At 38.0% G+C, this 14,413-nt stretch overlaps 1 protein-coding gene and 1 long non-coding RNA gene across 2 annotated transcripts in view; both read right to left on the bottom strand.

Moving 5' to 3' along the window:
* Positions 1 to 6,367: 6,367 nt before the first annotated feature.
* Positions 6,368 to 9,579, bottom strand: LOC135299978 (uncharacterized). The gene is made up of 3 exons (XR_010361827.1): positions 8,345 to 9,579; positions 6,980 to 7,035; positions 6,368 to 6,830 (listed from the first exon to the last, which is right to left on the bottom strand). It is a non-coding gene; the product is annotated as an uncharacterized LOC135299978 (long non-coding RNA).
* Positions 9,580 to 12,405: 2,826 nt separating this feature from the next.
* Positions 12,406 to 14,413, bottom strand: part of PDGFC (platelet derived growth factor C) — a 119,574-nt gene continuing 117,566 nt past the window's right edge. The window contains exon 6 of the mRNA XM_064417488.1: positions 12,406 to 14,072. Within this exon, the coding sequence (XP_064273558.1) occupies positions 13,956 to 14,072 (117 nt within the window). The 3' untranslated portion in view covers positions 12,406 to 13,955. The remainder of the gene's footprint in view (positions 14,073 to 14,413) is intronic.

The raw sequence follows: 14,413 nt of genomic DNA on the forward strand, positions 1-14,413 counted from the left end.
TCTTATCCACCTGATATATCTGATTCTATGTAGACGTTTGAATAACTTCAAGGACACCCAATACTTCCAGAAGAAGAGTTGGAGTTTTTGTGATCTTAAATTCAGTTTCTTAACAGAAATTTCATACATAACTAAATATCCACATGAGGACATTAAAACCTGTCTGCCTGGATCTTTCTGCTGCTATTTGTGAGATGTCTGAGGATTTATTAACTTTTTTTTGGGGGGGGGAAGATTCAGGTCATTTTATAGAAATATGTGTATATACAATAAAATACAACGTCCTCTCTAGCCTGTTCTAGTCTGACAACCAAAATATACCTAGAGAAAAACATGGAGGAATCAAAATATTCTGTTCAGTCTCTTTCCTGTAATGCAAAGTATAGCATATCTTTTATATGTTAATTAATATCTCCTATGATTTTCTGCAACTGCAGACAAGATTAGAATAAGAAATAGTTACTTCTAACAGTGGCTGATACAAAACACAAGGAATTAAAGCTGTAAATGGGGATAATGTGTGGGAGTTGCTTTTACACACAGTGAAATTCTTTGGGGGTGAAAATGCATATGAACCCCTCAACAATGTGGTGGGTGCATCATGATTTATATAAGAAAGACAGCTCATACATCTCACCTACTGGACTCAAAACATAATAAAATATTAGAAACATCATATTTGTGAGATGGATCAAAAGGTGCTATTCAGAGAAGGCTGTTCTATCTCTTTCCTCCAGAAAACTAACAATAAGATTATATCAAGTTGATTTTCTTTTTCAAACAAAGACAACTTCAAACAAATTGAGTTATACTGAAGTCCCACTGTCTGGAGAAAAGGAAAATATTCCTGGAAAAAAAAAAAAGTAACACTTCAAATCATATGCAACTTTTAAGTAATAACTCTGAGGAATCTTCTGTGATAGTCTAGTAATTCTTGACTTCATTTGCTTTCCAGAGACTCCATAGTCTATAAAAGGACTGGAAATTTTTATAATGAACATTATAATAGAATTTATTATGCCAGCAGAACGAAGCCTGTGTCAACACTTCCATTATAAAATCTTGTTTTTAAGAGTTTGTAACGTATCTCTATAAATACCACATGTCCCACTGTATAAGTAAATCCAACTATTATTTTCCCACAGCATAAAATTATTGCCATGATATCACTGATTTTAATGGAACTAAGATCTCAATTAACAGAGACTAAAAAGAGAAAATAACCTTATTGTTTTATCAATAAAGTGTTTATTTTTTAAACAGTGCGTCTGAATTTCAAAACATTCAACACTGGTTCATAATTGGGGTAATTGGACTGGGGACAGGAAGCAGATTTCCTGTTGTCACGGAGTGTAAGTGTAAATATGAAGCACTGAATACTTTCTTTTCCCTGTAATTTTCACTCTTTACCACTCATTCTTTTGTCAATATGATGGTTTTTTTTTTTGCATGAAACTGCCAACATGACAGGAATGACAACATAGCAAATTAATCAAAAATATAAAACAATAATGCATTGTAAGTAGACAAAGCTAATTTCATATTAAAGGTAAGAGCTGAAACAGACACAGAGGCAACCAGGGATGTTTTCACTCTAAATGCAAAGTCTAGCCTATGAATGCACAAATAAGGAAATACATTTATATATATAGAAAGAAATAGCACTTTTAATTTTGAAACATTAATACTATACCACAGAGATTTTCAACAATCCAGTGCCTATCTGGAACAACATGTTATATTTAAGCTGCAGAGTTTTGGGCCTTTTTTTAAAGTACAATAATTTAGATACTCAGCCTCAAGTTTTATATTCTTGCTGATAAGTTTTTACATTTGTATCTGTCAAAAGAAGTATAAATTTGGATTTCTTTCAATCTCAAAGGAGTGAGAAAGAAGAAAAAGTCCTTCAGCAAATCATATGACTACTGTAAGATGTTTTAGGTTAGAGAGAAGCATTTTCCATGTCCATCATGAAGACTAAGAAGAGTAAAATTCTCCCAGTTACATCAAAAATGGTTCCCAAAAACAAGAATAAATACTATTAACAAGTCCATCCAGAAATTAAAATGATTGTTAGTGACATATTGAACATACGGATTTCTGCTCTATCACATACATGGTAAAGGAAAGACATCTGACCTGATGAAAATCAATTTCAACTCCATTTATGCTCACATGTCCAAATAATCCATAGAAAGTAAAATGATTTCCATATTATCCTTCAAGCTATAGGTGGTAAGAAAAAACTGCAAGGAGGACAAACCACTGAAAAAACAACTATTCCTGAATTCCTGGCTTTTAAGGCAATTCACACTTTAATTAAATTTAATTTGCCAGGCTAGAGTGTATCTGAAGCAGGGCAGACACACACCAACCCACAAACTGTGGAATCCATTGTACGTTTAAAAGGGTGCAAGTCTAGTTCTGCTGATATGGGAACAAAGTTGCACTAATGAAGATGTGCTAAAAAAATCCAATCAAAACAAAAAGGTACCACACTTCTATTTTAATACGTCTGGGTTACTGTGAGAAAGCAGAAGTTTCCGAATTATGAATGCTGCATGCAGCATCTCAGCATCTCATGAAATAATTGCCTTGGGAAATCACTGTCCTCCCCGTACGCGGCAATTCAATTACAAGACAAAAACTTCTGCAGCTCCATTTCTCTTTCATTCTGTCTTCCCCTGGGTTCATCCACATGGTGTTATTCCAAACCAGCTTATAACAAATGAAGTTACATTTAGCATTGCAATTCCATATTCAGAATTAAAAGTGCCTTGTAAAAAGAAGGTACTGCTACCTACATTCAACAGGGTAAATTAAGGAAGGGACAGAGAGTTGCTCAGCCATTCACCAGGCAACAGTGGCAGCACCAAGAGCACAATGCTGATTTCCAGTCTGAAAGGTTACTAGCTTGAAAGCAGAGAAAAAGGAGATGATGTTATTACACTAAACCTAGAAATACAATTTTTACTTATAAAAGCACAGAATCTGTTCAGAATTACAGTCTCAATTTCTCTGTTTTCTTGTAATACAAGAAGTGTTCTGGTCTTGTTGGAACCCTGGATATGGAGAATTTTAGACTTTCTGTGTTGACAGGCACTGACCCCCAGGAGAGCACTGCATTTGACCTGAGGCTGTGGAACCTGCTTCCAAAATTGATCGATAGCACTGGGATTACGGGTCTGTTTCTCTTATAGGAGGTTCAACACACATCTATATCTCATACTTAACATACAGAGAGAAGGCACCAAAAGTCACAAGACACACAGATTCAAGGTTTTTTAGATCTATTTTGTCTAATTATCTCTTAGAATATACTTTATTTCTACCTTTCTACCAATAACTAATTATTTATCTGTTCACACAACATCTGCATTGCAGTTCTTTCTGACCAATCACTCCTTGCCACCAACACTGCAGAAGATGGAGTAGATGGAGAAAAAGGAGATCAGACAATGCCCAAAATCCTCCATCTTGTCTTCTATCCGCCTCCAGACTAAAACCCCAAAACTCCAAGTTTCTCACCCTGTGATATTACACACTTCTAACCATCAAGGACCCTCATCCAGAAGGCAGAAGAAGACCCCCTGGCAACAAAGCGGACATGCGCAGAGAGAGACACCGGAAGGAGGAAGGATGGGGGCATAAAAGGGGAACGGAACAACCCTCAGCGCGGCAGTTGGTGGAGCGGGGACTCCCCTGTCGCCCAGCGCTGCAGTTTGCTTTTTCTTTTCTGTAATAATAAATTGGCTTTGAATTGGCTCAGATAGCCTGTTGTGCTCATTTATAACAGCTTCTCCTATAAGAGAAAGATAAACAGCAGAAGCAGAAGACCAAAAAACCAAAAGTCCCGTCTGTCTCTCAATACTGGCACAGAACTTTTTAGGGGTCTCCCCATCAGGGGGATCCTCAGGGAGGGTTTCCACATGGTCTGCAAAAAAGAGAAAATTTCCCATGCCAACTGAATGGGCAATTCATTACTCTGAAATCTGCCAGTTCATTAAGCGTGTTTATGGAATATCGCAAAAGAGATAATAGGCACACAGTTTAGAATGTGTCTCTGTCATCAAAGAAAATTTGATTTTAAAATCACTTGGAGCTCATAACAATCTAACTCCAACCATGGCAGAGAGTACATTAAGCAAAAAACAGCATTCATTTGGACAATTTTTCCTTTTTCATGCTAGTAAAAAAAAAAAGATTACCATTAAGAGGATCTCTCTGTGACAAATATTCAAACTCATAGCCTTCCAAAGTTTGTGCACATTCATTCATTTGTGAAGGAGCTACACAGGTGTACGGTGTGATCTGCTGTACACAACCTGTGTGTTTAGGTATTTACATGCACTCGTGCTTCAAAAAGGCCCTCCTGCTCCATGCACTGTGCAGACAGAAGACCATACAGAAAACAGAGCAGACTGTTTGATGGGCCCCTGTCCACTTCTTAAAATGAAGAAAATATGATGGTTTCAATATCTGCACATTAGGGAAAATGTCAGTATAAAGAGACCACAAAGGCATTTTAAAAAACGGAGAAGGGAGGTCTCCAGCCCAGCTTTCCCCAGCTGAAGGAGTGCAGGGTAATAGGACTAAAATTTCACTTTGTTTCAGAGGTGTCATGCACCAGAGGTGAGGAGGCACCTTTGTCAGGCAGCTCTGTAAAACACACAGCCCTTCCATCAGATACTCCCCAAAGTGCATTTGTGCCTGCCCAGAAGGAAAGAGGATCTGTTTGTGTTTGCTATTGGGCAAATGAATCCATAGTCAGATGTCTGATACAACTGACTTGACAGTCACTAAATTGACAAATAACATATTTGAAAATAGTTTTAAGCTCTCAGTTGCTTCTGAAAGGACCAAATGTGTTAGGGGGAAAAAAAAAGTATACATCAAAAAGTTTTCTAATTTTAGGTAGAAGGCTGAACATCCCACTGCAAATCAAAAAATATTTTTAAAGATCTCTTGTAGAGTGAAGGCATCATGTTATTTTCTCATGCTTCCCACATGAACCAATTTATTTCACCCATGGGAAACAAAGGAAAATATATTTCACAGTATGTACCTCTGGTAAACAATTTTGCTGGAGCATCTTGTGAAAAGAAAAGTTTTAAACAGCAGAAAATTAAACATAATAACTCCAATTACTGAAAACACTGCACCTACAGTAAAAAAGAAATCCAGCACAATAGGCTGAGAGAACACCAAGGAAGTTCATACAGCAAACAGAAGACTTAGCTTTCAAAGTAAAGATATTCTTGATTGCACAGTGGGAGGAAATTTCTAAGAGATGTATCCAAGCTAGTTTTTGTAAATTAATTTTCTATTTTCTAGACTTGAGTCTCAAAGTACTCATGTCACTTAAATAGAAATTGCAGCAGCTCATTCCAGCTCTAAAGGTTTAGGATCTGCTAAATTAAATGATAATAGACTGAAGCCAAAGATTACATGCCCCAATAATTAGGAGATAGCCAATATATTTAAACATTTTTTTTTTCTGCTTAGAGCTAAATATTAGCCAGTTGCTCAGTCACAGTAAATCTAATCATAGGCCTGATCCTAAGTTTTTATGCATATTGAATGTTTTAATCAAATTCTCTGCCTCTTGAAATCTTCCTCAGCCATGTGCAGCCACAACTCAGGTCTTGCCATTACAGTGTTCAATGGCTTTTCAGCAAACAGCAGAAAATCTCTCCAAATCCCTGCTCCTCCTTGCACTATTTCCCTCTATGCTTTGCAGAAAATAGGCAAAGCACAACATGAATTAGGAACAGCTGAGCATTTGTCTCACAGCTGGGAACTGCAGCTCAAACCAATGACATACTCTTATGGCAGAATGGCAAAGAGAGCAAAGCATCCAAAGAGAAGAAGAAAAGGACAGGAAAACATTCTGACAAAAGCTTTGTCTCTTACGACTTGACAAATTAATGACAACCAGACAGAACCTTGGGAGATGAGTTTCCTTCTTCAGCCTGGGAGAAGCCACACCTCACAACACATCCAAAGAAACATCACCCAGGGCAGCACATTTGGTACCCAGGTGGGAAGGCATGGCAGATCTCTCCCAGTACAGCATACCCTCTGTCTAGATGCTTTTTGCTCCTGATGGCACACCCTTGCAAAGCCAGTCAGGAGTGCTCCTGCCTTTGTAGCCTTGGAGAAGACTTTTACATGGGCACCAGTGACATCCCTTCGACCTAATGGAATCAAGGTGCCCATTAAGATGCCCATCCCTTCTGCCCACCTACTGGAATCAAGGTGTTCTGTCATGCTTGCTTTTGGTATCCTACACTTCCAGGCAGACTCAGAGCAGTGTAAAACACAACTTACCTTTCTGCAATGGAGATACACACCCTATCCCTTCAGAGCTCCTCAAACAATGAACACCACCAGCTCCCAAACACAACCAGCTTCCTTTGTAAACACCATCCCTTGCCTTGTGCTTAGTTTTTTCAATCCTCCTACACCCCAGTCTCTTTTCAAAGATTAGTTTCTGATGCCATTTTTCTTTGCTCAAAATGGAGATTTTCAAATGCAGTAATAAAGTAAAACCCTACAGCCCACTGGCTTTCAAGAGGTGCTTACCTTATATCTGTGTCTGTAAAGGGTTCCTCTGACTCTTCCATTTTTCATTCGTAGAGATACTGAGCTTTATTTTTTTAAATTTATTTTTTGGCATGGACTTGCTGCTCTTCTCCACTTACTAATTCTATTGCTTAACTGCACTGATGATCTCAAACATCCAAAAAGGACTGTTTCTACTTTCTGAGACCCATTAGCACAGCTTGTAGGCAGGAAGAATATGCACAGGCTCAGGCAGTCTTGATGCACTGCTTGAAATGCAGAAGGATGTGCACAAAAAGAATATATGAAAGCAAATAAAATAAAATATTAGATTACAAGATTTCTATTTTAATCTTGTTACATTTTCCTGTGAGAAGGAAGAAAATGTCAGTTTTAAGAGACAAACCAGTCCTACCTCAGGAATCAGAGTCCCCTTTCTGCCAACAGGGAATGGTGTCTCAAGCCATCTTCCTGCAACTTAAAAACAAATCTGTACCTGACCTCTTCTCTTACATTTAAATAAGATTGCTGTCATGACCTCACTGTTTCAAACTGTTCTAAATGTCACAAAGAAGTTTTTCACTGCAGTCATCACTCGGAGTGACCTCCAAGGATTCTGCAAGGGCAGCCAAATTCTAAAATCCATTAAGGTTACTTTAAAAATTTGTGAACTGTGCTACCACATCTAAGGCAACAATTTTAACCCACCTCACAAAGTGCTTTTACATGGTTGGTTGTGGTTACTATAGCAGTGATATATTAATTTAGGTACTTTTATAGAATAAATTATTTATATAGAGAACTTTGTTCACTGCTTTCACACTGGAAAGAATGCTGTCTTTACTGATCTAAATGCCACCTTGAGCATGGGCAAGGGGAACTGCACGTTGCTTAAAAAGCTCTATTGTTTTTTCACATTCCATCTGGCAAAACCAATTTTTAAGTATTAGGATAGTTTAACTAGCTCTTCATTTTTTCCCCCCCTTCCAGGAAGGCTAGGATGATGTCATTTGCCTTCACATATTTTCTCAAAGTAAATCAAGGACAATTCAACTTTGAAGAAGTGCATCCTTTCTACTGTTGACTCCCAGGGGTCCTGGTCCCCAGCCCTTCATCCTGTGGGTATTTACACAGTGGCCTATCTGTGAGTTGATGGTTATCATCATCCTGTGTGGCACCATTCCTGGCATTGCTTCCCCTGGACAACATGCCATAAAATTGCTCTGATGTAATTTCCCAAATGACTGGAAACTCACATTCTCTATTTGCTCCTGTGAGGTACCTTTTGTCAGGGCAAAGTACTGCTAGCAAGTATGAGGGGAAAATGTCTATGTTCTTATGGGCTACATAAAGCAAAACCAAAACACAGAGAAACTGTTAAGTAAGAAATTTGGTAAGAGTTCAAAGGCTATTGCTTATACAAGAAACTTGATCTTACTTGAAAAATAAAGGTGTGATTTCATACAGGATATTGGCCTAGATATAGGCCATTTCCTATCACATAATGTGCTATTATTTCACATCCTTATCTCCAGTTTTTATCTTGAAAGCAATGATTAACAAAGCAGATATAAACCCTTAGAAGATTTTTCTGGGAGAAACTGAAGAATTTATCAGATCATAAACATTACAAGGCAATTTGATGCCTAGGTATATCCTTTACAGCATAAGAAAAGTACTTGACTCTCTGTTTATTAATTCTTTGTTCTATGATGAGCTGAATATCTCAGTGTTAACACAAAGTTTAAATGTTTGTGGAAATTATATGTGTGCTACTCACAGAAAAGCTGATGTTGGAAGGGACCCCTGGAAATCATGTGGTTCCAGTCCTTTGCTCAAACTGGGCCACCTACAGCCAGCTGGCCACATACATGTCCAGGTCGCATTTGAATATCTACAAGCAGGGAGACTCCAAAATCCCTTTGTGAAAACTCTACCAGTGCTGTGTGACTCTCGCAGTGAGAAGGCCTTTCCTGATGTTCAGAGGGAACTCCTACTTTTCAGTTTGTATCCGTTAGTCACAGCTAAACAGACTTATTTTTGAGGCTTTTCATGGGGAGCATATCCTTTCTGGAGAGCAGTGGAGGAATTTTGTTAATTTGAATTACATACACCTTTTAGCTAGTCTGCTGTGACTTTTCAATTATGTCAAGGCACCAAAAAAAAGCCAGTTTCTGCCTGACACCTCCTGTCTGCAAGTATACCAAAAGTCTGCTTTGCCTTCAAGCATAAAGATGCTACATGGTACCCAGGTCACTGATTTCTCCTCACTGAAAATATTTTAGTCACAATAAAAGAGATGTCACCCTGAAGGCTAAAACAACCAGGGGGTCCAGCCTTTTAAAACCTGAAGAAATACAGACTTATGTGTTTACTGGTTTTGAGGGTAATCACTCAATTTATGACCAAAAAAAAACAGAATTAAAAAACTATTAATGAGGGTGAAAAACAGCCTCTCTTCCAAAATTGTGGAAAACCTCTAAAAGACTGAAATCTTTCAGTTCAAAACATTTTCTTCCTCTCAGTCTCTAAATGAAGCCTTTTCAAAAAGGTAGTGAAGTTCATTTTACTACCTTTTGAGCCTCAAAGCTGCTAATTGTTCTGATCACTGTGTGATGCTGTTTTTGAAATAATCCTAAACATTATGGCCTTCACTCTCAAATAAGTTTCAGTCTCATGTCTGAGACAAGACCCATCCCACAGATGTGTGAAGCAGGACAAAGACAGATAAACAAGCTTTCTTCCCAACCTTGCTAATTTACTGGGATTCTGCACAGTGAGAGGAAAGCAAGTCTGCTGAGATGTGGTTTATCACTCACCCTAAACAGGAGAGACACCAGACCCAAGCTGGCTTGCATCTGTCTTTATTGAAGCAGAATCTGAAGAAAGCAATGAGGGCATGAGTCAAACTGGCACTTCTGTCTTTACTTCATTAGGCAAAAAAGCTGGCCAGATCAGCTTTATGGAAAGCCATTCCAGACTCAGAACTCCTTAACACTCTTTGAGAAAGCAATGTTTTGTTCAGAAAACAGGCCTGTGTATGAAGTATTCCCATGGATGAACCTTATGCACCTAACAGAGCTGCTTCAGCTGGGAGAGCCAGGCTTTGCCTCTATACTTGATGAAGACAGACCAGCTCAATGAAGGCTGACACAGAGCAAGATTCAGAGCAGGAATACAGCTCATGTACTATCACAATTGCGAAAAAGCTGTCATCTTTCTCCCATGACTGAGCTGTAAACTTATCTTTCTTACAACAGTCTGGAAAAATTCCAGTGAGGCAACAGGCAAACTGTCTTCTCTGAAAAGTTTGTCCAATTTATGCTGAATTAAGCAGCCATTTTTTTACAATATGATTTTGGCAGATAAACAAAACCACTGTTCTTTGGTTTAAAAGGTGCATGAAAGGACTTTCAAAGGCAAATTGATAAAGCATTGCATGGAAAAAGTGATAAAAAGAGCAATCTTGATGAAAGAAATTTAAATATCATATCACAAACAGAGTCAGAAAAGTTAGTCTACTTAGCTTCAGCATCTGGTTTGAATAAGAATCTTGCAACCATGTTTCTTTAGCACTTCTGCATGAGGTTTGGTGAGAAAGCCTTGAACAGTAGCACTGTTATTGTATCTTCAGAAGTCAAATAGCAACATTTACAATGTAAATGGAAATGTTAATAATTTTATTTTCAGAATTTGAGTAATCAAAATGACACTATTTAAGCAGCTAGCATCTGAATTGCAAATTTTTAAGAGTTTCAACACAGTTCTTTGTTAGAAAGGAAATCAGGTGACAGCTTGCATTAGCTGATGCACTAGCTAATAAATAAAAAAATTGTGTTTCTGTCTTTTTTTCTCCACACACTCTATTCTACCATCCACATTTTTTTCCTCCTCTTCTGCTGAAAAGGAGCTGTAAGCCTGTTCAACCAGGCAGACACAGAGCAAAAACACTTAAAGTCTTTTAAGAGCCAAGAGATCTGCCGTTAACGCCCTTGGTGAGTACAGACTTGGTGCTTCTCCACGACTCCCATGCTGGCCACAGCTGACAGGAGGGTTCCAGGAATGTGAGTATCTACAGAATCCATAAAAACAGGGCTCAACATCAGTCATCAGCTCCCCCACCTATTCCTCTGGAGGGAACAATTACTTCTGACTGAAGACATTTATTGGGCATAGGATAAAACCTACAAAATCCATTTGGATTTTGTCTGTTTACAGGAGCTACTTTATCCCACTTGGTTGTTTCCACTGTTTAGACTCATTAGAAACAGTCATTACTGTCAAACACCGATGCTTACATTAATGCAATTCAGGTATTCATGGCTTAAAATACATAGCAACATTTAAAAAAAATCTCCACCAAGATGTAACATCAAAACTTGTAACTTCTATACCACATTAGAAAAGGTTTACTAACCACTTATGTCAATCTATTTCTACATATCCTTGGCATTCAGCTGCCATTACCTGTAGCTATGAAAGGCACTGTTAGCTGCTTGTTAGTAATTAATTATTAATATCTCCAGTCAGTTTTTACCACACCTTTTACTTAGAAGTCACTCACAGCCAGGAGCAGCTGCTCTGCCTGGCAGGACTAGGGATGCAGCACCAAGCAGGAGAACTGCACCCCTCACTGCTCCCTGCAGCTGGTGCCTTTCCTACATCCTTTCCTGTAGGAGAAATGAGTCTCTCCAGACTCCTTCAGCTAGGGAGCAGGTGAAGTGCCAAATCTCCTGAATGTCTGAGGAGAGGTGGAAAAATGAAGTTCTGGCAGAAGCAGCGAGAAGACAAAGCCTGAGCATGGAGATGAGGGGGAGGCACAGAGCTCAACAAGAGGGTGGCAAATAGAAATGGTGAGAAGGTGATACAAGGAGTAAAGGGGTAAGGAGCTCAAATACAGCCCCACAGCAAGCAACTGGGGAGGAAAGTGGTTCAAGGAACTGGCAAGGAACAAAGTGAGCCAGAGGGGGGCAACAGGAAAAAAACTACTCGTGACATTTGGAAAACATTACTCTCCATATCCCACATGGTTCCAGAAAATCCTCATTACTCTGCTGCCACCAAATACCTACTCCAAAATTCATGATCACTCTTTTTCTCCTAGCAAGTCTACAGAGAGGATGAGAACTCCTGCATTTCCTACAGCAGAATCTTCTGTAATGGAATTACATTTTTTGATTCTTCTGCTGAATTACGATACCAGAGGCTATGATTTCTGTTTTTATCTTGACTTCCTGTTCAAAAAATCTTTAAATAAAAAAAAAAAAACCCCACCAAAAAAGGGATAACATTAATGCAAAACATCCCCAACATCCCTGTAAAACACTTCTGGGTCAAAGACTCAAAACTCAAGTAAACCAGGTTCCTTGTGTGACCATAATTCTGTATTCTGATACAGGGTTAATATTCAGACTGGAAAATTATATGTCACATTTACACCAGGAATTTTGCTTACTGAGTAGGTGTTTGAGGGTGGGGACAAAATTAGAAGCCACCTGAACATTTTCCAAAACTGGTATCAGAAAGTCATACTGATTTACAAAAAACCCAAATTTTCATTAGAATTCACTTTCACTATGGAAACAATAACAGAAGATGTTATTTCAATCTGATGGCTTCACATCCACACAGTTTTGAACATTTTAAATGTTTGTACAAATAGCATCACATTAATTCCTTTCTTTTTTTTTTCATTGTGCATTTACAATAATGCAGAATTAATAAAGCAAGTGGAAGTCTTGGCAACAGAAGACTTTTGTTTTCAGAGCTGACTTTCAAAATGATCAGGAGAAAATCACCATCCTAACTTTTCCCATTAAATTGTATACTGACAGGTTCAAATATGCAACCACACTGAAACATTTATTCTCCCAAAATTAGCATTATTACTTTATTTTGTGATTCATTACAATCTGAAAATCCAATAGTCAAAAAAATAAACTAGGCATAATGTTAAAGCATTTTACAAGCAAAATACTTTACTGTTTCCGTTTCAATTTGCATGGGGTGGGATGAGTGTGTGGGTTAAAGAATAAAACATACAGAAGAACAATACCATAGAGTTCATCAAACTGCACTGCAGAGTGTTACGTTCCTGTGAGTGAACAGCACTTAAGCAGCTGTTTCTGTCAATGGAAAACCATACACTTCACCATTGACAAGGCTGCCTTCCCATGACCATGATGCATCATGATGGCTGCAAGCCACTGGTTTATTTTCTTACACTGTAGGTCATTCTCCTTTAAAGAAATTAAAGAGTTAAACAAGCCAGAATGCATCCATCTATGCTCATTTCTTTCCTACCTGAACAAAGGACAGTATGGAGAGAGGGCATTTTTAAGTCAGCTTTTGAAACTGGTTATAGTAACCTCTGTCTCTCATATTTTTAGTCTCATGGAGCTAGCAAGCTTAGAGCTTCATCCACACATCTGTCTACTATTACTGTGGATCCAGGTAAAAAAACTGTACTTTTCACTTTGTAGAAACAAACTGCAAAGAGATCATGCTTCTTTCCCACTGTAGTCACATCTCTGTTCCTCCAACTGTATAAGTCTGGCTTTAAAGTCTCACAAAACTAAAAAATAGTTGATCTAGGTTGTAATAAAAAAAAAGAATATTAAATACCTTTGGTAAAAATAGATATATTTAACAAGTTTAGAAAAGCAAATAGTTATATCGTCAAAAGGAGAGTATAAAAATGTACACGATAAAAAATAACAAACACACAAAAAAATCATCAGCCATAGTAGTAAGAATAAAGGCACTGATCTTTTCAATGTTTGCTTCCTTAGCTCACATTATTGTCCAGTCTTCCTTCTAAAAGGCAGGAGCTTTACTAGAGCGTATGGAAAAATCCAGTCCTTCCTACCAGCATTAGACAAATTAAATTTAATTCGGAAAAAGACAGTCTGTTTTAACCCAAGTTTATACAACAGAGAACGCTTTGATTTAGAATACGTAGGAGTAGTTGAACACAGAAAGATTTCAGGTGTTTTCAACCAGAGGCCAGATATACTCGAGCTGTAGAAATGAGACAGCCAGCAGGATCAAGTCTCCATGATGTCAGCCTTCTAAATCTATTTTTTACTCCTAAATTATAAATCCATGTATTGCCAAGAAAATTGTGGGGGACAACAACAATACATATATTTTAAATCCCTTGATTGATGCCTTTCTCCCATCCTTTCACTGGGCCTCCAAACAGAGCTGTCACACAACATATAATCCCAGTTTGGCTTCTCCTCTTTTTAGAGCTCACTGTAAATCTTCAAGACGGAAGATCCCCAAAGCAAACAACTGAGATTACAGAACGAGATAATGCACAAGCCCCATAATAGAATCAGCCATTGATTGAATGTGCTTTGAAAGAAAACAGCACAATTATATCATGTTTATCCTTCAGTATTCCTTTTGCACACACAGTCACACTCCTCATGGTGTTCCAAAGGTACGTCTGTCAATGATTTATGCAATCCCCGGACACCAATCCTTGGCTTCAGCTGAAGAACCTGAAGGAGAAAAAGCCAAGCATCAAGAAAACAGCAAGTGCTTCATCACACACCTAGACTGTGAGCTAGATTGCACTGGAAACCTACTGGATGACAGGAAGCATATTAAAACTGAATTTCTTCATTAATTCCACCCACTCATTACTATTTTTGCTTTTACCTCAAGCCATTTACAAAATTGATTAAATCATGTTGAACACGATTGAATCATGTTGCTTTACCAAAGAAGAGTCTTTCAATTTCAGATTTCCACTTAATTTTATTTAAGAGCAAACAGTAGAGTCAATCCAATTAGAAAATTCAATAATAAATAATTTTAACTATAAATTTATAGCAGTGGA

Source organism: Passer domesticus, chromosome 4, assembly GCF_036417665.1.
Source record: "Passer domesticus isolate bPasDom1 chromosome 4, bPasDom1.hap1, whole genome shotgun sequence".
Lineage (NCBI taxonomy): Eukaryota > Metazoa > Chordata > Aves > Passeriformes > Passeridae > Passer > Passer domesticus.